We start from the raw sequence: 24168 nt of genomic DNA on the forward strand, positions 1-24168 counted from the left end.
GCCGTAACATTCTTCTCTAATGAGATAAAAATGATTAAAATAAAACTAAACCAACCACCATGTTTTTGTTGAGCCGGTGTCGAAGGCGCAGATTGAGGTGGAGGTGCTGGCACGCTAAAACTTTTCAAAGGATGACCCTGCAACCTTTTACTGCTGCCACTACCGTCTGTTCCTCCGCTAGCACTCGCTGGTTGATTACTGTTACCATAATGACCCGGAGCGTATTGAGTACTCCCGGTATACGGCTGGCCGCTGGTGCCGTACGATAATTGCTTTAAACGGAAATTGTTCGCATAAATGTTGATTCTTTATGAAAAGGGAAATATCAGTATTCTCATAGAAATCTTACTTGGCTCTGCAACGGCTCGTAAGAACTCGAGATGTTACAAGAATCTGGACTTGATTCGGGTGTTGGCTCCAACGTAATGTGAGCTCGACTTAAGCTATACTGTGCCACTGTTCGTGGATAATTTTGTCTCACGGATGGCGTGTCACTGCAGGAAGTATGTATCGTTGGCTGCGACATACTTGTATTCACGATCGGTGTTGCCGTTGCTATTGCTGTAACAAGTCAAGAAGTTTGTCACATAGTTTAAACATTTATATTTAATTTCTTCGAAGATAAGACATTTCAATAGTATTTGTAATCTGAACGGAATATATTTTATTTCATCAAATGTTTTCAGTTTTCAGTTTTCAGCACTGCGTATAGACTTTGGTATGTTTCATCTTTAAAGAAATTTTCTTAAGGGAGCAAGATGCATAATGAATTCTTGTTTAGTTATTTATGATGTATGCTATAAAATGAAGTAATGTTTCGTTAATTTATCATAAAACAATTGACATCGCTACAAACACAAGAGATTAGGCCTCTCTTGCCACTTAACGGACGTGTGTACTATTACTTACGTTGATGTAAAGACGCACTGTCAACAGGAAGTGTAATGAGTTTAGGTTTGTGGCTTCCTCGACTATGCTGCCTGCTCAGGGTTGAGCACTTCTCGTCAGTGTTACCTAATATCGAGTGGACGAACAAAAACGGAACACGAAAATCAGGAAAACAGGAAACAAAATAAAATATTTCATTCAAGGTGACAAACGTTAACTAAAGTATTGATAATAAATTGGAAATCATTAAGCGTGTGTATTTAATTATGTTAGAAATAATAATGAAAAAATACGTCGTGAGAAATTCAATTAGGCGAACAAAATACTGTGCAGCTGTGTCTAAATGTCAAGATATTTTTATATGTAGTATTATTTCGCAAAACTTACCCATATAACTTGGTACGTAAGTACGCTTATCCAATGAACTAGAGTTTCCGTGGACATTCTCTTGATTATAATCCTGATTACTTGGTCTAGGAAGCGTGTTACTAGCCACGCCACTAGTAGACGCCTCTCCGTTTATCGAAGACTTCTCAAGAGCTTTAAGCTCCATCTGATCATGATGAATCCACAAATCTGGTGGCTTGATGTTTGTCTTTTGATTCACATCTTTCATGTAACTACACCGTTTCAAATGTGACAGCATATTCGTAAAACAAATGTTCTATACTAAAATTATAATCGTATACATACGCTGCCATTCAAAACTTTGAAATGCCTTTCGATCTTTATGAAAATAGACCCTTCTGCGGACATATACTGACTTTATTAAGAATATTTTTTCACATTAAATTAATGCAGTCAGACGAGTGAGATTCGTAGTTAAAACTGAATGTGTTAAAATACTCATTCTTAAAAAGTATGTTTTAATAAAATCGAAGGATGTTTCAAACTTTTCACTGGCAGTAGTATACATTATTACAACATCATACCTCTTTTTTCGATCAGGCGTGTCCGGATTTCGCTTACAGCACATCACTACCACTACAACTGCTACACCAGTAATGAGAACAATAGAGCAGCCCACAATAATATAAATTAGTATATTCGAGAGTCCTCGTCCATCTGCAAATTAAATTAATTGTTTAGTGATGTTTGAGCTGTCACTAAGTACAGAAAATGGTATAAAATTGCATCGTAATGGACTAATTCTAACATAGTATACATATTGCATTACATGTATTCAAATTGCATATTCACATTACTTCAACATTCACTACTCTAAAATACATGCAATATGACTAATTATGATGCTAATATGACGAACAATAATCTAAAGGAGAATAAATCTTACCTCGATCATGTAATTCATCATAGACATCCATGCCATTGCCTAGCATGGAAATAAAAAATTAACACAATAATCAACACACCGATATTGTACATACGATATAAACAGAAATAATAGTTACTATAGATAATAACACTTTACACAATACTAAACAAACTGCTGAAACCAACAAATCATCGAATACGTGCATCTACGTTTACGTGTGAAATTGATATATTTACTTTGAGGTGTCTTGAATGGCACAGTTGTAGAAAATGGGCCATATCCTTTCGAATTGCGTGCTTGTATCTTGAAGTAATAAGTTGTACTCGGTTTAAGGCTCTTCACAATGAATTCAGTTTTATCGCCGATAACAGCTTCGATTAACCAGTCGCGATCCCACTTTGTATTATCGGTAGAATAAAAAATAATATATCCTAAAAGAAATTCATTTAATTTAATTCACTGTAAACTTCCCGTTTCTATTAAAAATGTTAAGAAATACCTGTAATTGGTCCATTAGGTTGTTTAGGGGGTTGCCATCGTAGTAAAACGGATACTGGACGGTCTTCGATACTTTGTATTATCAAATCCCTTGGCGCAGAACTCGGTGCAGCTTCTTGAGTCTGATTCGAAACAACCATACTCCATGGCGATTCTCGCTTCCCCTGAAACAATAATTGAAATGAAGATTCGTACATATCTATGAATATTATCATATATGATAATAAATTATAAATACCTTAACAAGTTTTACTGCAAATTCATACAGCGTGTTCGGTTTCAAATCATGTATCATGCAATTAAGATCAGTGGCATTATGATATTTATAGCGTGGGCTGCTGCTATGATGATGCGTGTAACGCACCACGTAATATCTATCATCCGTTACGACCTGAAAAATGATTATCCATTAATAAAATTGATTGGTTTAGATCTAGGTACTTGTAAAACTGATATGTATTCGGTCAAAGTACTTGAGATTTTGATAATGTTGTGTCAGTCCAATATAGTACTACTGTAGTATCCGAGAGAACGGCAGCTTTAAGACCAACCGGTGGTATCAAAGGCACAGAAGATTCAGACACAGAACGTTCGGTTGTTCTGACATTTGCATATGCAGGTTGACCGTCACCGGCATCATTCGTTGCTCTTAATGATATAACGTACTCTGTCATTGGTTCTGAAGTTAACACACAAACGGAAAACATACAATTCTTCATCTAATACGTTTTATATGTATCATATGAAATAATGTATGACACAGATATTCACCTAATTGCTCTATAGTGAAAGAACGTTCTTTCCCATCAATAAGTTGTATTTCAACATCAGGGACACCTTTTCCCCAACCAAGTTTATATCCTTTTACTTTAATACTTTGATCCTTTGGTGGGTTCCAATACACTTGTATGTAATCTGACATCACTTTTGCTGTAAAATGCGCGTTCAAAATGTGTTTAATATTATTGCAATATCAACGACGATTGTTTACTGTCGCCCCTTAAACTAACAAATAAACAAACTAACTTCTTAAATTGCTGGGTGTATTTGGTACTCTTTTTTCATCCGACTCAGTTTCATACGTCTCGATCTGTATCCATTCTGTCCAAGGTCCCGTTCCGTTCACATTTAAGGCACATATACGAACTTGGTAGCCAACATGTCTCTCAAGTCCTGTTAGCACTCTTGATCGTTGATTTCCTTCAGTCGTTATAGTGACCGGCTGTGAACTTCGATCTTGTCGACGATAACGGATTTTATAACCAGTGATAATTCCATTTTGACCTTCGAGTGGTGGTTCCCACCTTATTATAATACTCTATTGAAAACGAGAAAATTTTCAGTGATATTCTAGAATTTGGTGACAGTTGTATTAGGTTGTCCGGAAAGTTCGTGCCAATTTCTAAGAAAAATTCAAAAACATGTTTGAATTTTAATATATATTTATTGAATTACATAGGTACCATTTTGTTCCACAACCTTTCCACCTTTTAAGGGATGTATACATGTTATTTGTTTTCAACCACTTCGATATATTCAGACCTGTACCACCTACCAAAAATCGACATGAACTTTCCGGACAACCCAATATAAAATTATAAACACGATACGCACTGTAGGACTAGCTGGTTCTACTGTAACATTGTGTGGTGGTTGAGTAGGCTGTGCACTGTAAGTCCGCACTATAATATCTCTACTAAACGCGCCAGGGCCGTTCTCGTTTACAGCTTGAACTCTAATACTGTATTCTGTATAAGGCACGAGATCTACCAATTCGTGCATGGTACTAATGGTTTCACGCGTTACTTCCTCATTGTCACCCTTTAAATAAAATAATAAAATTCTCATTTTTGAAAACAGTGTCTCATTTATAACGTAGTAATTATTTATAGCTAAATGTAAATGCTGTATACCTCTACAAATGTGATTATGAATTTAGAAATTCTGCCATTAACAACTTGTGGCTTCTCCCAAGATAAAGCAATGCTCACGCTGCTTGTCGCATAGCCTTCCAAGTTCAGTGGAGGTCCGGGAACATTGGCCTGTTATAATAGATTAGTAGAATCTCAGTTAGAAAGAAACTCAATCGACCGTTTGCTAGTCATTTTTAAAATTCTGAACAGACCTCTGTAAGTGTAGTGACTTGTAATACATCGCTCGACATTCCAGGACCTCTCGCATTTAAAGCAACCACTCGAAATTGATACGTCGTGCTGGGTTGTAACCCCGATATCATTGCTTCTAATTTTAGTTGCGAATGTATTCTTTCTCTGTAAGATTTTTTATTATTACGAACGAAACATTTTTGGGAACAAGTTACGAGCAGGTTTATCGAAAGACGATCATCACCTTTGACCACCTTCTTGTTTGTAATAAATATAGTAATTTAGAATATCTCCGTTTGTGCTTTCTGGTTCTTGCCACCGTAAAGTTACAAATCTAGCGGTGACAATGACGAGGCTTAGACTCCTTGGAGCTGACGGGACGCTTCCTTCTTTCGACTCCAGGCTGTATGTGTCGCCTACAAAAGGGGATTTCGGGTCGTAAAAGGAAGACCCAGGAAGATCCGCGGGATCGTCGGAGGGACTAATGGAAAGCGGTGGATTGGGTGTGAACGCAGATAGCGTGTGGCCCAAAAGAGTGCTCGGATGTTGCCACGTTTTATTGTACAATTGACGATGCAACAGTAATTTTTTTTTGGGAGCTGTCTTTGGAGTAGTTGTCCTATGGGAATTTGCCTTTCCTGGATACATTTGTTAGCATGCAACACAGTTAACGAGGAGGAAACGCATATGGAAAAAAAAAATAAAGATAAAATTAAAATTTCTAAGAAAAACAAAAGTAAGAAATTATATATATTTGATAATGTGTCTAAATTAAACGAGAAAACTATAAATTAATAAACTGATACGTATGTATGGAAAACTGTCGCTACGTCGAATTTAAATGTCCAAAAATATACAGTGGGTGTAGAATGTATTCGTACACCGATCAATTTCCCAAGAAACTTTTGTTTGAAATTGTAGATACTTAACTTGTTTTTTTTTTATAATCAATGATATTTTACATATTCTCGGAAGTCTCTAAGATAAATATAGTCCAAACAACATTTACTAGTTAATATAATTTGTGAAATTAACAAAAAAATGCGAAAAGTGGGTAAAAGTATAAAAGTAATAAGTATTTCTACGATTCTTATGACGAACCATTTACAGTAGAGTTTGTAAGAACACATTAGTTTATTGCTCCGTACGAATTAGAAAACATCAAATTTCCAGTAAAGTATTGTACTTTTAAAAAATGGCTCTAATAGAGAAATTGAAGAAGATCCCACTTCGAATAACTAACAATTTAGTTAATTTAATCCTTAGAAAAGTTACAATAATTATAAAATCAAAAGGAAATCCCATGAAGGAAGTATTATATACTTGTAAATTAATTGTAAATTTCTTTTTTTTTTAATGAAGTTTTAAAAATTAAACAGTAAATCGATTAATTGTTTTTTTCTTGTTAATTTCGCAACTTACATAAATAGCTATTTTTTTTTAATCTATCTATTCTAGAGATATCCGAGAATATGTAGAATGTCATTGTTTATAAAAAATAAGTTAATAAATTACAATTTTACATAGTTTTTTTGGAAATTGATCGGTGTACGAATACTTTCTACACCCACTGTATGCGTGAAAAGTTTCATACAGATGTCTTAAACTATAAAACAAATACTCACTAGGTTGATTAATTGTTAGACGTGCTGCAGCTTGTATACTTCCGGCAGAATTTGTTCCGATACATTGAAAAATTCCAGCATCTATAGCTAGTAGGCCGTTAATTCTAAGGTAACTACTGGAAGTAATTGCACGAAGAAAAATTTACCTGGTGATATTGTTCATTTTTGGTTCATCATAACGAATTACGTATTAAAGACTTACCCATTTATGATTTGCCAGTATTCACTGAAAGTGATTCGCTCTCCATTTTTGAGCCAGGTAATTTTTGGCTCTGGCTTCCCATAGATTTCGCATTCAAATTCTAAATCTTGATGCTCGCTAGCTACCTTATCTTCTGGCATTTTTATAAATCTTGGTGGGACTAAACGTGAAACGAAAGTACGTTAGTATTCGAAGACAAAAGATAAAAAAATAAAATAATCACTGTGTGCAATGTCAAAATCAAATACCTTGTACAATTAAATCAGCGGCTGCATCCAATGTTTCGACTTCGTTTTCCGCACGACATTGATATGAACCGTCATCTATTTCTCGTACATTACTAATTACAAGACTGGATGCAGCAACTTGACGGTACCTAGATAATAAATGCGACTTGTATAAAGATTAAAATTTTAGTTTCATTATCTCTATTTTAAGTATTCTTATTTCCTCGTTACGTAAATAAATTCTAATTGCACACCTAGAATCGAGAGATGCAAAATCAATCGCAACACCATCTTTCAACCAAAGTATACTTGGCTTTGGATAACCATTAGCAGCACACTCGAGGGTTACCGTGGATCCTTCGATAACTTCTTGTTGCAACGGTTTAGCAATGAAGACTGGTGGTGTGCTTTCTTGATCTATAATACAAAGTTAAGGAATTAAGGTAGCGTTACATTGTATTAACTATACTACTCATGTATTTTATGAATTTGATAAATATGCTGAGTGAAAATGAGTGAGAAATAAGGTCAATTGAAATCAACGAAAGCAACTTAATCCTGAATTAATTAAAATAATTGCAACAAAAATATTTTGTCTATAAAGCTTGCAGAAATTGTTTCTATTCTTTACAGGACTACCTTTCATATAGTTTCGTAACTTCTGGATAAAGTTTTTTTTCTTTCATCGACAATGCATCTTATGTTATAACAACTTTTAAGAATCATACTAACCAATATCGCTTGTCAATAATCCTAATTGTGCTTTATTACTGAGTCTATATTGTCCATAACTACTAGCGTTACATCTGTACGATCCAATATCTTGTATGTTAACGTCATCAATCTCCAATGCACCTATTCAGCATTGAAGAGAATCGTTAGTATCTTTTGCATGAATATAGTGAAACTTTTGCTGCAGCTGCATTAGCTCAGATAATATATACCTGATGGTAAAACTGTCATTCGGCTACCATCGAGCACTAGTGGATGTTCGTCTTTTAACCACTGTATACTTAACGAGCTAGAGGATGAAGGGAGCATGCAACTTAAATATGCAATTTGCCCTGGATAAACCATTGTGTCTTGAGGTTCCTTTTCGAATCCTGGTAAACCTTTAAAATAAAATTGTTTATATAATTCTAGTCTTTTAACACTTTTTTTATGTATACAGTGGACGAAATTTGTATAGGGACACTGCTGTATTTAATAGAAGAAACTAAGTATATTTTAATAAAATTTCAAAAGCATAAAGATTATATGAAGAAATGGTTCAAATTAAGAAATCAATATTAGAAACCAAAAAGACTGTTTTATTTTATTATAAACAAAATATAGTATTAAAACATACAGAATAATTGCGAAATTTGTATACGAACAGTGTACTAATATATTATTAAAAGCATGATAATTATTAATAACTGGTACTTTTACCATTACGCCTAATGGCTTGAAATACCCTGTTTTGCATACTCCAAATTAGGTATTGCAATGTAATAACATAGATTTAGTTCCATTCTTGCCTTATAATGTTTTTTAGCTCTTTGATGTTATTATATTGCTTATTATTTTTGTATACCGCTCTTTCTTGCATTGTGGACAGGTGCATTATCTTATTAAAATATTACATTGTCATTATAATTTGCTTCGGCAATGGAATTAGACGATCTTCCAACAAATCAATGTATGTATTTTTCTGCGTTTATTTTATTGTAATTTCGCTATTTTTCTGTATGTTTTAGTATTATATTTTGTTTAGAATCAAATAAAACAGCCTTTTGGTTTCTAATATTGGTTTCTTAATTTATACCATTTCTTCATATAATCTTTATGTTTTTGAAATTTTATTAAAATATACTTAGTTTCTTCTATTAAATACAGCAGTGTCCCTATACAAATTTCGTCCACTAAATATCAAATACAATATATAGTATGATAATTCTAAAGAAGACTAAGTAATAATGCTGAGTACTAACTTGCAAGTTTAATTGTAGCTGGTCGAGAAACAATTGCCCCAACTTTATCTATGGAAGCTAAACACTGATAGCTTCCAGTCAATTCTGGACTACTACTGTAAACACTATTAATATATAAGGTTCCATTTGCTAGCTGAGATCTGCAAGCAAGAAAGAAAGAATATAGAAACTGAATGTTTCAATGGTAAAGCGACATTTTGAAATTCGATAATCTTACCGATAACTGTCCCCAATAAAATTAATTGGTTGACCATCGTCGGTTCGCCACTGTATAATTGGTTCCCCAAAACTACTTTTTGCTTCGCAATCCAATCTCGCTGGACCTCCTTGCTCGACGACTACATCGCGCGGCTCGATAGTGAAGAACAAACCACCTGCACTAGCTGTGAAGAGCAAAAATTAAAGTATAATTTAAAAGAGCAAATTTGTTTTTCATTGCGAAGAAACACCAGCTTGTAAGTACAGTGGATGTAGAATGTACTCGTACACCGATCAATTTCCCAACAAACTTTTGTGTGAAATTGTACTTTCTTAACTTCTTTTTTTATAATCAATGATGTTTTACATATTCTCGGAAGTCTATAAGATAAATATAGTCCAAACAACATTTACTAGTTAATATAATTTGTGAAATTAACAAAACAATGCAAAAGGTGGGTAAAAGTATAGAATCTAGCGGCATAACTATTTGTACGATTCTTATGACGTACAAAATTATCTTATGATCATTTACAGTAGAGTTTGTTACGTAAACACATTAGTTTATTGCTCCGTACGAACTAGAAAACGTAAAATTTTCAGTAAAGTACTTTTAAAAAAGGTTCTAATAGAGAATAACTAATAATTTAGTTAATTTAATGCTTCGAAAAGTTACAATAATTATAAAATCAAAAGGAAATCCCACGAAGGAAGTATTATACATATACTTATAAATTAATGTAATTTCTTTTATTTTTTAATCAAGTTTTAAGAATTAAACAGTTGTGCGAATAATTATTGCTTCAACATTTCTATCGATTAATTGTTTTTTTCTTGTTAATTTCGCAACTTACATAAATAGCTATTTTTTTTTTAATCTATCTATTCTAGAGATATCCGAGAATATGTAGATTGTCATTGTTTATAGAAAATAAGTTAATAAATTACAATTTTACATAGTTTTTTGGGAAATTGATCGGTGTACGAATACTTTCTACACCCACTGTATATGTTTGCTGAAGTCCATGATTAAGAAAAAAGACCTGTTCAAGACAAGGTAATTGAGTAGATATCTAGTTTGCTAGCTATCATGAGGGTAAACTCGATAGGGGTCATGGTACTATCAAATTTCAATTGCATTTCGCAAGTTTCTCAACACGTGCGTAAGCGTCTAAGTATTACGACGATAGAACGTGAAAACTGGACGGTTTATCTAGGGGATGGAAGAAGATGTGCAAGTGCGCAGTAGTAGTTTGGGAAAAGAGAAGGGATAAAGGTCGGCAACCCTACAGAAGCACCCTTTGGCCCTTTGCTGAGACACCCGAGCCGAGTGTCTAAATACTCTTTTTCGTCCTTTCTTTTCCATCTTCTTTTTTTTCCTTTTTCGAGGCTTTGCGATCGTTCGATGCGACGTATGTACAATATACATACACAACCGCAATGCAGGACGATTCAACGTCATTTCTGAATAGCCCTTCGCATCGCGAGAACAAAGGATATAAAAGAATCTCGACGGAACAATTTTATGAAGCTCTGATCCGAATGATTTCTACAGACCGCAAACCTTTTTCCTTTGAATACTACGCTGTCGATACACCGTGGAATATTCCCTTCGCCGAAGGAACAGTGGCAAACAAAGAATTTTCAAATGGCATATTTTGCTTGTTGTCGAGTTATGCAGGTATACAGTTTGCCCTGTTTTAACTTGGACACCTTGATAACTCGAAAACATAGGGTTTTAGCAAAAAATGTTTCAAATAAAAATTTTATGGTTCCGAGGGAGACAGAAGATGGAGTTATCAATTCGATTATGAATGACGCCATTTACGATATTTTTTTATGACGACTATTTTTTTTTAAATGGAAACCGAATAATAATAATTTATTTATTTAATGTCGCATCAGAATTTATGCCATTAGCGACCACTGTGAATTACATTTTCTTTACATACTATAAATTACATATGTTAGTCATAAATAATTTACATAGATAATAACTTATACTTAGATAACAAATTTCTTACATCTAATAATAAAAAAAATATATAGTTAATAATTTAACTGTAGTGTCCTGTCTATATGTGGCCTATATTTCTTCTGCTAATCTTGTCCTTTGTAAATATGATACGATTTTTAGTATGCAACTCTTGTCGTTTAAACTGTTCTTCAGGGTGTTTGGTTGGCTTCCTGTTTCGCGTATATTATCGTACAATGGACATTCTTCTAGTATATGTTTAACTGTGATTTTTGTATTGCAGTTTGTGCAGTATGGGGGGTTTTCTTTTGTAATTAGGTGGCTATGTGTTAGTCTTGTGTGACCTATTCTTAATCGGGTTATTAGAATTTGTTCTATTCTTGGCAGAGAAACAGCAGAATTTCTTGAAAATGTTTTCTCTTGACTCGTGAAGATCAGTATGTTTAGTCATTAACCACTCTTGGTTCCATTTTTCTAAGATTCTTTTTGTTATATCAATCTGTGCATCTTCCTTTGGTATTCCAATATTACTGAGGTCTCTATTTAGTGGTCTCTCAGTTTCTTATGGAAACCGAGTTTCTTGCTCTAACGAAAATTGTAGCTGGCATTGGGACGAACACAACGGTTTTTGTTTTGTTCCTTTCATTCGGATCATTTTTGATCGAGTTATAGCGCTAATGTTTGTTATTTTCCAAATTCAGTTTGTGCGTGCGTGTACGTGTGTAACAGTGATAAGGATCCTCTTTGTTGCGTGTGAATGACACATACACACAAATTGAATTTGGAAAATGACAAACTTTAAAGCGTTGTAACTCGGTCAAAAGGATCCGAATAAAAAAAAAAAAAGAAAAATCGTTGTACTCGTCTCAATACCAGTTACAATTTTCACGAGGACAAAAAAATCGACAACGATTTTAAAAAATGGCCGTCATGAATGGATAACTCTACCTTTTGTCACCCTCAGAACCATAAAACTTTTGTCGGACACATTTTTTGTTAAAACCTCATGTATTCGAGTTATTACGGTGTTCAAGTTAAAATGGGACATCCTGTATATATTGAGCGTTATGTGATAATAAATAATATTGCTGGAAAACTAGTATCTCGAAAAACACAAGTTGGAACTGACAGAAAAATACACTGCTCATCTGGGACAAATAGATTAAAAATCGCTATATGTAATATTAGAAATACTATCAGATTTTGATAAAGCAATTAGTGCCAGAATTATTCGACGCCGCTTAAATGAATTTGGCTTAATACGTTGGTCGCCGCATCACTCAGAAATAGGTGACAGAACTTTTCATTCAGGAACTAAATAAATTAATTCCAAAAGTGAGACAGTAATGAAAATAAATTTTGATTAGATTTGTTAATTAAATAGGGTAAAAAATGAAATACTATGACAAATGTTAAATTATCTAATCTTCAACAATCTCGAAACACAATTTTAACTTCGTAGAAAGTTGCATTTCGACAAAATTGTATTAACGAGCTATTATTGTACATGCGAAGGAAAAACAATTTTTATTTTATATAACAAATAATTCTGGGATATCAATGTTTTTTAACACGTAATAGTAGACATGTTGAACTAATAAATAAACATTTTTATTATTATAATAATATATATAACTTGTCGTATAGAACTTTGTCGTTGTCTGTAGTATATACAGGGTGGTCCACCTAAGTAAGGCCACCTAAATATCTCCTCTAATTGCGGGGGTACAAAAAATATTTTGTATGCTATTTGAATGGTTTGAAAAAACTATTGCAAAAGATTTCTTTTTTCTAGGGTAATTTTTTTCGGAGTTTACAAGGTTATCGATGTTTTTTTCCGTATAAATGTATAATTTTTTTAATCGCATCGTGTAGTTGATGTGAAAATACGTTCAGATATGTACATTACATGATCTTGAAATGACCTTTGAGTTCAAAAATTAAATGAAAACGAAAAATTGTTGTCTGTCGAGACTTTACAGACGAAGACGTCGTTCGGGAATCTGTAAGAGTAAATAAACACGTTTACACTACGTATGACTTCTGACACCGCAGAAATCTGATAATTTTTAAACAGCTCGTCAGTTTATGGATATTATCCTTCGCGATGAGTTATTCAAAGCAAGAGAAAATTGATATGATTCTGATTTATGGTAAAAGTGATCAGTGTTTAAGACAAGCTGTTCGATTGTAACGAGCGAAATTTCCTAAACGCAACTGTCCATCGTGTAGTACATATGAAAAGGTGGTCAAGCATTTTTTTGAAAGTGAGGTAGTGTCAATACGAAGAAGCATACGCGAACCCATAATGTTACAAATCAATTAAATACGAGATTTATTATGGAAAAAGTAGCCGAAAATCCGCATGTTAGTACACGACAATTGGACCGAGTAACTAATATTTCCAAAACAAGCATAATACGAATACTCCGTGAAAAAAAATTTCATCCGTATCATGTGTCTCTCCATCAGGATCAATTTTTCGTTTCCATTTAATTTTTGAACTCAAAGGTCATTTCAAGATCATGTAATGTACATATCTGAACGTATTTTCACATCAGCTACACGATGCGATTAAAAAAATTATACATTTATACGGAAAAAAACATCGATAACCTTGTAAACTCCGAAAAAAATTACCCTAGAAAAAAGAAATCTTTTGCAATAGTTTTTTCAAACCATTCAAATAGCATACAAAATATTTTTTGTACCCCCGCAATTAGAGGAGATATTTAGGTGGCCTTACTTAGGTGGACCACCCTGTATATTTTGCTGTATTAATCGTTAATTTTAGCTCTTATGTCTTTAAATAATGCTTATAATTAATATTATTCCTATTCTATATCACGTTCGTAATTGTATTGTTCATTCGTGTAGATACAATGATTATTGTAGTGTTTATGTAAGTATGTAGTTAGGTACTTCGTAACACCTGAAGGCATTTAACTGGGTGTAATCTAGAGATAGATTTTTAAATGTAAATGTAAATATCGAATTCGGTCGTGTGATGAATGACTTATAATTCATTTCTTTGTCAATTATTTTCATTTTTCATTATCTCCTGAACTATCCGACCAAATAACATACTATAAATGGCAAATTTTATCTTCGTGAAATTTCCCAGATGATAAAATGATTCTTTTTTTATAAAGATCAATATATTATACCTAATAAGTACCCTTAAAGTTCATCTTATAATTTTCAATTTATTTTTAACACAAGAAACGTTATTGTGGTTTAAGGTGCGAGTCTGGTCTAGCAGGTCTAAAAAATCGACTTTCTTTTTCTTAAAACTCTTTCTAACCATGCGAAGAATGCTTTCGCAAAGTTATAGCATCAAATTCGATCTTGAAATATAGTTAGGAGCGCCCTAACTTTAAGTTTTTTAACCCCTTTTTCCAGCGAAGTACGGTTTCGCGACGGTTTTCAGATTTCATGAACACATTAGTTCCGGGGACCATTTAAATGCATTTATCACGTTAACCATTACTTGATAAATATTCCAGAATTTATCACATTCACCGACTTCATTGAGGATTATGCATAATCCCAGTTTATCGCATTCACCGTAACATATACATTCCAATTAAATCTACAATGTCAATTTCTCTTCTTTGAACGTCCCTTTATTATATGTAATAGTGTCGGTGACTTTTTTTTAGATCTATTAATAACCAATATTTTTGTATTACATTATTTACACGCATGTCTAACCATTTGGGTAGCGTACACCGATAAAGTAGCCAAGCAAGAAGTTTCCGTCCCACTTGATTTACAAATGTTGAGATTTCAAATTGAAAACATATTTTTATCAAAATAAAATATGGCCTATTTTACTCAGGGATAGTGTAGCTTTGTATTACTGAACAAATTTTTAAAATCGGTTTGGTAGTTTCGGAGATTAGCTCGTGTAAAAAGACAGATAGATAGACAGACAACAATTTTGCAAAAGCGTGTTTGGGTTTTAGCAAAGTGCGAAAAGCCATGTAGGAGCTTAAAAAACCATTATTTCGAAGTCACAGACACTTCAATTTTATTTATATGTATATAGATATTTTCAAGTCCACTACTACACGCATGTACATCATCTCATTACCGTTGCTTGTTTAATTACTTATTATTTTCATAGTAGAATTTTTCTATTCATGCAACAGAGTGAGATGGACACGACCGAAGGAATTCCATCTAGCTCGTTAAATTCTTGCTCGTGAAATTCTTAAGAATCTTTATGAAAGAGATGTGCATTATATGCGGACAATTATGAATATTTTCCCGAACTAACAATCTTCCGGTAGGAATGCCTCGTCTTTAGAATCTGACTTTCTACGAAACCGTTACAAAAGTACTAAAAACCCTCATTGAAAAAACAGGCTAGAAAGGGGCATGTGCATAATGAAATATAACCCGAGAGAAAAGTATAAAGAATATTCATCGATGAAAGTATCGAACGCGGTACATAGCGACTAATGAAAAGTTTTCAAAGTAGCAGTATCGAGAAATGCTATTCAGAAATAAAACTGCGCAACTTTTTTTGGCGCGCAATCAAAAGAGGCACGCAATCGATAATAGTTGTCAGTTAACGACGAATCTAATTGAATCGACGCTTCCACAAAATTGAGAAGCACTGTCTACGGTTATTAGGTTACGGTTTCACGCTCACGGTGGTCTGTCACCTCGCCGTGCAACCATCGCAACCCGAACACGTCTTCAACGATCGACACAGAGTGTGTAATTCTCATCGTAGAACATTAAATTTCTTTCTTTGTTTCTAAATACAGTCAAACCTCGATTTAACGACTTTAGAATTCATTTTCCACGGTTCTATGTCGGTACATTACTAATCGTGAGTTGTATAGTATTATAACTTCTATACTTCCTTCAGAAAACTATTCCAAATAAATTAGTCGAAAATAAATTAGTTTAGAACAAATCAATCTTTTTCCGATTTCTCTGAAGAATCGAACACTGACGCCTCCCAGCGAGTTACACTGGACCGTTCTGGTACACGCGTCGGTATACTTATACTAAAGCTGATATAACAAAAAAAAAAAAAAAAAAAAAAAAAAAATGCCTTGTATTGGTTTTTTGAGTTTCCTGAAAAATCATACTTTTTTATCTTTCGGTACCATTTACTCAGGCTGCAGTTTACCTATTGAACCCGGACAAATTTTTGTTTATGCAGAAACGCCTTATCTACAAAACAGTGATGGCGGATTGTCTAAATCGTACTTAATTAACGAAATAAAAATAAAAAGAGGGTGAATAACACGCGAACATTTTTTTTTCATAGTTGTCCTGGTTTTTTTCTGAGAATGTTTCTTGAAAGAACTCACCGTTGTTTTGTAGTTTAGACTTTGTAGAAAAAGCTAAAAAAGAGTTGGGTACAATCGAATAAGGCATAGCTGAGAAACGACGTGAAAATACAGTGAAGAGCATAATTATACCAACAGCACATTGAGAACTTAAAAAATGGTTTATATTACATTAAATAGTGCAAAATGTTTCTGTCATATTCATTTCGTGTATAACTTAATGTTAATAGCAATATAAAATGAATTATACGAAATCTGCATTTATTGGTAGACTTATGCACTTCACTGTATATAATCTGACATTTAACGGTCTTTTGGTTTTGCATAAACGGTTTTTTAAGCATAAGGCTTTAACGGACACCTCTTTGTTTCGATTAATCCGCTATATCGAGGTTTGACTGATTGTAAGTTCGAATATTTGAGTAAAGTGCAAGCATGTTCGCACAGTCGAACGAAAACGTATCGATCGATTCTATTTCGTTCTTTCGATTGTCAAGTTTCAAGCTCCACCGAAAATCGTTACGGATTACTTCCGTCTGGTGCCTTCTGGCCACTTCCAACTTCTAGTGGCGCGAACTAGACGTCGATACATAAAAGAAGAAAAAAAAGAAAAAAGGAAAGGGAAAAGGAACGTGCAAAATTCGGCGCCCAATAGCACCAGGACGGTGCATTCTCAAGGAAAATAAACCGTTCGCCGTCTGACTATTTGATTTATGAGTGCGGGCGACAACCTACCGCACGGCATACCGAAATAGATCAAGAGGAGAACCATTGCAGTGTACGCGCGAGGTAAACTACACCGAACAACCACTGCACCTTATTATACACAGGGTGTCCAGTAACTTGTGCTACAATAAAAAAAGATCGTCGCATAATACGGTTGAAAATGGGGAATAAACTTTTTTTTCTACAAGACCTTATATTTAAAAAACCAGATTTACCAAATTCAGCTCCTTTTTTTTTTAAGTGAAATAGAACGTTTTTTCGTATACATTTTCATTGGAATAAGAGTTCAATGAACAAAGGTTGACCAATACATTATTCGTTACATAAAGAAGACAACAATCCCATTCGTACGTGCTTATATTGCACATATATTTGTACGAAATATGTGATTTTTGTACCGAGTATGATTTTTTATGTCGTTTCGTTGTACTTGTCCTACTCTTGTACGACGATGGTTACATTTTTATATGGTTCAAGAGTAGACTCCGTATCTTTATGCAAAATAAAATCTTCGTGAACGTTCCTAGAAAAATTGAACCTAAATTGGAATTTATTTTATTCTGCAAATATTATAACATGAACGTTACTTTCAATCTTTTTTATATTCTTGCATATTGTTTGCATTTTGTAATTTCTTGCACGTTCAATTTTCCTATACATGCATAAAGATCCGCATTCTATTCGTGAGATATAATATGATTTAGAGTGGCGTGTGTCGCATTTCTTGTGAAATATAATTTTGGTATCATCTATACAATATCGTTGTACCTCAAAAAAATCTTTTACAAATCACATATCACATACTAGACACAGAAACCACATAACACACACACGCGCGCGCGCGCGCGCGCGTACACACACAAAACGAATAAAGCTTTATCTAAAAAATCGTAATTTAGTGTAATTTACTCTGACGCATCTGAAATCTGTTTAAAGTATATTTAACAGCCTCCAGAACCATTTAAATCTTATTATTGTAAGAACAAAGTCCCATAGAGTTCTCAAACTAGATATATTAACGAAATGTGAAATAATGAATAAATTGCAATTGAATTGTAGATATTAACGTAGTCACTAATAACTAGACTGCGGATTTTTATGCATTTATAGAAAATCTGAACGTGAAAGGAACTATAGAATGGATACAGTAGCAAATAATATAAAACATATTGAAAGTAAAGTTTATATTATAATACTTGCAGAGTAAAATAAATTCCTATTTAGATTCAGTGTTTGTAGGTACGTTTACAAAGATTTTATTTTGCATAAAGATCCGCAGTCTACTAATAACCATGTAGTTGATGTGACCTTAAACAAAGTATTAGGTTGTCCCAAAAGTTTCTTTCGTTTTATTAATAATTAATATATACGCAATATTGTATGTTTTATGTTACATTACTGAATTGTGTACGATTCATTTCGCTAAGAAATTAGATTGTCTATTTATATAAACACTGCTACAGAAAATAATTGAATGCAACTCACGAAAGAAACTTTTGGGACAATCTAATAATTAAAACAAAAAAAAGTCCCATAGAGGATAAGTATGTAGCGCTTTTTTCGTTATCTTTAGACAAAGAATCAACCTCTTGTAGGTCGTATTGCGAATTATTTAATAGGCTGCATGGAGAGTGTTTGTCAAGCATTGGTTTATACGTCTTGTTTAGTAGCATAACGGGAGCGGAAGAGTGAGAAGGAGGGGGCACGAAAGTATCATGTACAAACTTACAGCAAGTCTTGAAGTCGCTATCTCGGACGAGCTACATATATCGGATAATTTCCTGTAGGTAGATAAGGTTCACACGATGGATGCGAGAATCGTTTCGAGATGCGAAACGTTTTCTCGTGACTCGTAAAACGATTTACGCTTAAGCAAAAATGTTTAGAAAGTAATGATACTTTCACCTTTTATCGGTATCTGTACCGTTTTTACGAAATACCCAGCAAAAGAATAGTAAAACCACGCTACCGATAGAGCTGTTAACGTTCTTTTGTTCCCTTTTTTTCCCCGTCACGGATGCAATCCTCGTGCAGACATATTCGTCACCAGGGCCGCATTTAGGATAAAGTGAACTGGGCACTGGAAGCTCTAAAGGCGTTCTAGTAGTTTAGGATAGTTTAGGACTATCAACATCGCTAACGTTTTCAAAATATAAACTCGCGGGACTAGTATATTATTAATATACAACACTGTATTCATTATCATTAATTGTATTAATACATCACAAAGTTGAATTTCACTATTTCAACGCAACGCTTCTCGAACATTTCAGAACTACAGAAGAATTACAGAATTTTCTGTAATAATTATTCTCTATTTCTCTTATTTCATTGTTTTTCAAATTAAAAGTATAGTAAAGTATTTCATGTTAATAGATTATTGGAAAATAGTTAGAACTGATGTTTTTGGGCATTTACAAGAGTATGCAATGTAAATAATCATTAATGCTGCTAAGATTAAGCGTTAATACTACTTCAATATAAATAAAGTATATATGTTTTTTCAGACGTGCTAAAAACATTACAAAGGGATATTTATTGTTAATATTTAATGCATTACTATTTTTCTTTAGGTTACCCATTATTGAAACGCTTATTACTACAATGCACGGTTCGACTAATAATTTAACAAAGAAGAGTTTTCCATTTGTTGCATTGTATTCTTTATTTATTTGTCATTACGACTCTGACATAATTTCAAATTTGATTTATTTAATTTACACAAATGCATACATAGATTATTTACGTATCTCAAATACTGCCAACGACTGTTTGTGGCCTGATGATACTTGCAACTGACACTCCAATTGCAACTGGTTTACTTCATACATGTGGGCATTTCAGTATAGTCAAATTATGTTGTTAGAAGATATTTCTTTTTTGTTCGTAGATTTTTCTTATTGATTGTCTGCAGTTTATAACACATATACCATTGCTGTATTTTTACAGTAACGACTTGTTTTCTTAAGCTGTTTTTGTACTATAAAATCGCAATTTACGACGAAAGAGATCGATGCGCGTTAATAAATATTTAATTACTGCATTTAGGGGCACGGAGGAGTTAACCAATATGACTCGAGGGCAAAATACATCAGCAACTGGGCTTGTTCGTCGCACTTTGTAAGAATATTTTCGATCGACGATAAATCTTTGGAATTTTTTCACAGGCTGGATTAATTCGCGGGGCGAGTTTGCATGCCCATGGAAGTCGGAAAGGGAAGGAGGGAGAATGTTGAAAAACGCGGTAAAAGTACTCGACATGTGACGAACAGACCGTGAAGGAAGGCAAGGTACGTATACACCGTGGAACGACAAATCTACAGGGTGTCTCATAAATACTAATAAACTGAGGACGAGAACGAGGACGAGGGTGAAAGATATTACGATCCCTTCTCGGAGAAAATCAATTAATTGTTCGCGACAGTTGGGGTCGGAGGGAGCACGAGGGCTGATATACAGAAACCCAGGGAAATCTAGCTTGACTTTTGCGATCGATAAATGAATTCCCCGAACCGGGTTTCATCCATCTTTCTCTCCTTTTATCCTCTTCGTAACGTGACTGTTACTACTTCCGTACGCTGTTCCGCGAGACGTCCAAGAAAGACAAGAATCGACTAAATGATGCACTGCCTCGAAAGGATAACACATGCGACAGGATATCGCACTAATGGAATTGCTATTGTGATGCAACATCAAGTTATCGTAATTCTTTCACTAAAAAAAAAAAGAGACAACGATACGATAAAATTTACAAAACTTTAATAAGGGAGAACGAATCCCTTTGTCACCCAACTCAGAATAACACTATACATAGATCACACACGTAGACTGAAGAGATCCTATTCTTTGGAACTTTACAATAAATTTAATCAACTAAATTATAGGCTACCATATTGTAATCACTAGACTGCGGATCTTTATGTTAAATAAAATCTTCGCGAACATGCCTACAAAAATTCAACCTAAATAGGAATTTATTTTATTCTGCAAATATTGTAACATGAACTTTACTTTCAATCTTTTTTGTGTTCTTGCATATTGTTTGCATTTTGTAGGTTCTTGCGCATTCAAATTAGGAATTTATTTTATTCTGCAAATATTATAACGTAAACTTTACTTTTAATCTTTTTTATGTTCATACATATTATTTATATTTTGTAGGTTCTTGCACATTCAAATTTCCTATAAATGCATAAAGATCCGCAGTCTAGTAATCACACTAAACTGTAAGTAATATACATCCTCCACCTCCCGATACTTCATGGAAAAATAGAAAATAATACAAAGGGTCCATAAACTAGTATCAAGCACGATTAATAAAAATACAGTGAAAGACAAAGTTAATCGCATTTAATATTTACTTACTCCTTACGTTACTTTCCTTTTTTTTTTTACACAGAATAACAGAAATATACATCATCGAATAGAATAAAAATCTATTATAATCGAAACGTTTAAATAAATTTACTTCGATATAGTTTCTTTAGTTAATTTATTACTAAATTTCTATGTTTACCTGGTTAATATTTAAAATCGAGTCCATTTTGTACATTTTCACCAACCCAACTGACTCGCATAATTCGCTTGATCGCATATAAAATAAAAAGAAGAAAGTGTTGAAATAAAATTAATCGAGGATTGTCAACGTACAGAAACTGTCTTAGGTAAATCACCCTATACATCAATATGCACGCGCATACGCCGCGTGGGCGCTGACCATTAAGGTGTTGTTACGACATCGGTCGCGGAATATACACGTTTGTAAATACATACCACTTTACATGGAGCACATTTAAACGCGGTTGTGTACACGTCCGTTCCGTATTTGGGCTACCAGTGCTCGTGTTCGATCTTCATGCGTCGAATCTACTTACGAGCCCTTATAGGTACGTGCACACTTCGCCCAACAATAACAAAGTGTACGATATATCTACCGAATCCTAAAGTTAATACGAAGTTTGTCTCCGTTAACACGTTAGCTGCCAAACTAAAACTTGTGAAAATTTCGTCTCGAGGCCATTGAAAGCAGAGCTGGGTAAAATACGTATTTTAAATAATAAACAGTAAATAAATATTTTATTTCGAATCATGCATGTATTTTTAAAAATAAGATACTATTACTAAATATATAATATAATAAAATAATATTACTTAAAGACAACGTCAATTCAAACACTGTCGTTCTTTGGACTAAATAGTATTTATAGTTCTCTTCGACAATTAAAAAATTCTTAGTTAACGATTTCATGCAAACATTTTTTTTCGAAGGACTTTAGGATTTTGTTTTTTGATAATAAACTTAATGTTGTATTATTATTAATCATTTAAATATATTACATAAATTCTGTGTTTTATTAAAAAGAAACGAATACCTAAAATTCCTTTTGGAAAACCGTTTATGTGCAAGAATAACTAAATAATTTGATTGAAATAATGATACGTACAAATTAGAATTACAAAATTTGAATAGGATATTGTATAAATAATTGACAACAGCCCTTTTGTAAATAGACAATAAGTCCCAATGAAGAGGTTACGATTATTAACAGTTTAATTCTAGACAATTTTTGTGAAAACATGAAAATAATTCTTGGAAAAAGTACTAAAAATCAAATCGATCGCTGATAATTAAAGCACGATAACGCTTGATTTTTTTTTATCCTGCGCCATAATTTATACGATTACTGTACCAAAGTATTCCAACCATGCGGCAAGCCTCTCTTTGCGATTTCATCGTGATAGAAAATGTATTCTAAACTCTACTAAGCATTCAGCGTTGAAAAGTCGATATTCCGATACTATCTTATCTATCTAAAAAATTAAATTTCTTCATTTTCTAATGATTCCGATAGGTTCGTAATAATAAAGCGTTTGTAGAAATCAGTAGTATTTACGATATACTTTTCGCGAGCGTCGTCCCTCTCCTATCCTTATCCTTTTTATTTGCTTTCCATTATTACATGCACGGTCGTCTAGTTAGATATAAAGATCCATTTCCGGCTCATCGTGGTGGTGAAGCGTTCAAACAATAAAAGGGGTCTCAAAAGGGTGCGTTCCTCAAATAAACCAGTTAGCTTTGTCTGCGATATGGTTTTACCAACGTACAGCAAACTGCTGAACAATTACGGACCCAAACAAACAGAACATGATAAATTCAACACCGACGTCGCGCGTCGGCTCCTGATTTCAGTTCATCGATCTTTCATCGAACGTACAGAACGGATCATTTTACTTTTAACAGATTCGATGCCACGTCACCCGGAAATGGGTGACAGGACTTCGCATTAAGGAACTAGAAAAATTAATTTCAAAGGTGAGGCAATAATGAAAATAGATCTGGATAGTGTTCGTGAATTTAGCGAGGTTAAAAAATGAAGTACTACGACAAATGTTCAATTATCAAACTTTCAATCAGAGGTGGATATAATATTTATAGAGACAATATTTTAAATACTATTTTGAATAATAAATTCTTCAGAATTCAAATAAAATAGCATTTCAAATGGGATATAAAATTTCAGCAAATAAAATATTTTATTTTGATAATCTAACACATACAATAAAATATGTTTCATTTTAATAACATGAAACATAAAATTGAATACTTTCCATAGTTCTTAACCTGAAGATAAACTGTATAAATATGATACACAGATGGAGAAACTATTTCTTACGATTGAAGAATATCTCTTTCCATCACTCATTTTATGAAGATTTTTATTGAAGATTCTTAATAGAAGAATTCATTGAAGAACTACATTGAATGTATGTTTATAATGCAGAGGAGAAGTACTTCGTTCGTTTTAGATTACCAAAATAAGAGTTAAATTTCTCATCTCCATGATGCAAAACCGAAATTTATTACGTAGGTTTAATAACTGAAAAATTAGGTCAAACTTTACATTGTGAAAATTAAAAAAAATTTGACTATTTCTGTAATCGTTTTTCGGTTTCAAAGACATAGTTATTTGGTGGGCACTCTTCGGAAAAATCTTCCTCGAAGTCTCAGCTTTTGAACGGTATTGTCAAAAAAAATTGTACGGTGGTATTTTAGGGAGAAAATGACGTTTGAATGCAGAAAAGCGTGGGTTTTTAGGTGAAAATCGATATTTTTCAACAAAAATCGACTTGTCACTTTAAAATTGACTTGACATCGCGTTTGA

General features: G+C 33.4%; 1 protein-coding gene across 5 annotated transcripts in view; it reads right to left on the reverse strand.

Annotated features, from left to right (window-relative positions):
• The window catches only part of LOC128873303 (neogenin), a 32522-nt gene that overhangs the window by 3463 nt on the left and 4891 nt on the right, over window positions 1-24168 (reverse strand). The window contains exons 2-25 of one of the 5 annotated variants that reach the window (XM_054116803.1): window positions 9012-9177; window positions 8795-8934; window positions 7766-7933; window positions 7554-7676; window positions 7076-7238; window positions 6843-6970; window positions 6595-6754; window positions 6393-6505; window positions 5012-5405; window positions 4788-4932; window positions 4576-4704; window positions 4277-4483; window positions 3689-3980; window positions 3434-3592; window positions 3136-3341; window positions 2901-3053; window positions 2664-2826; window positions 2401-2595; window positions 2183-2221; window positions 1821-1953; window positions 1276-1508; window positions 910-1014; window positions 350-561; window positions 56-272 (exon numbers count right to left, since the gene is read on the reverse strand). In XM_054116803.1, coding sequence (XP_053972778.1) covers window positions 56-272; window positions 350-561; window positions 910-1014; window positions 1276-1508; window positions 1821-1953; window positions 2183-2221; window positions 2401-2595; window positions 2664-2826; window positions 2901-3053; window positions 3136-3341; window positions 3434-3592; window positions 3689-3980; window positions 4277-4483; window positions 4576-4704; window positions 4788-4932; window positions 5012-5405; window positions 6393-6505; window positions 6595-6754; window positions 6843-6970; window positions 7076-7238; window positions 7554-7676; window positions 7766-7933; window positions 8795-8934; window positions 9012-9177 — 4143 coding nt within the window. Of the gene's footprint in view, window positions 1-55; window positions 273-349; window positions 562-909; window positions 1015-1275; window positions 1509-1820; window positions 1954-2182; window positions 2222-2400; window positions 2596-2663; window positions 2827-2900; window positions 3054-3135; window positions 3342-3433; window positions 3593-3688; window positions 3981-4276; window positions 4484-4575; window positions 4705-4787; window positions 4933-5011; window positions 5406-6392; window positions 6509-6594; window positions 6755-6842; window positions 6971-7075; window positions 7239-7553; window positions 7677-7765; window positions 7934-8794; window positions 8935-9011; window positions 9178-24168 lie in introns of all 5 variants that reach the window. The other 4 variants (XM_054116795.1, XM_054116831.1, XM_054116822.1 and 1 more) reach the window with 4 other exon arrangements.

The sequence above is a fragment of the Hylaeus volcanicus genome, chromosome 1 (genome assembly GCF_026283585.1).
Source record: "Hylaeus volcanicus isolate JK05 chromosome 1, UHH_iyHylVolc1.0_haploid, whole genome shotgun sequence".
Lineage (NCBI taxonomy): Eukaryota > Metazoa > Arthropoda > Insecta > Hymenoptera > Colletidae > Hylaeus > Hylaeus volcanicus.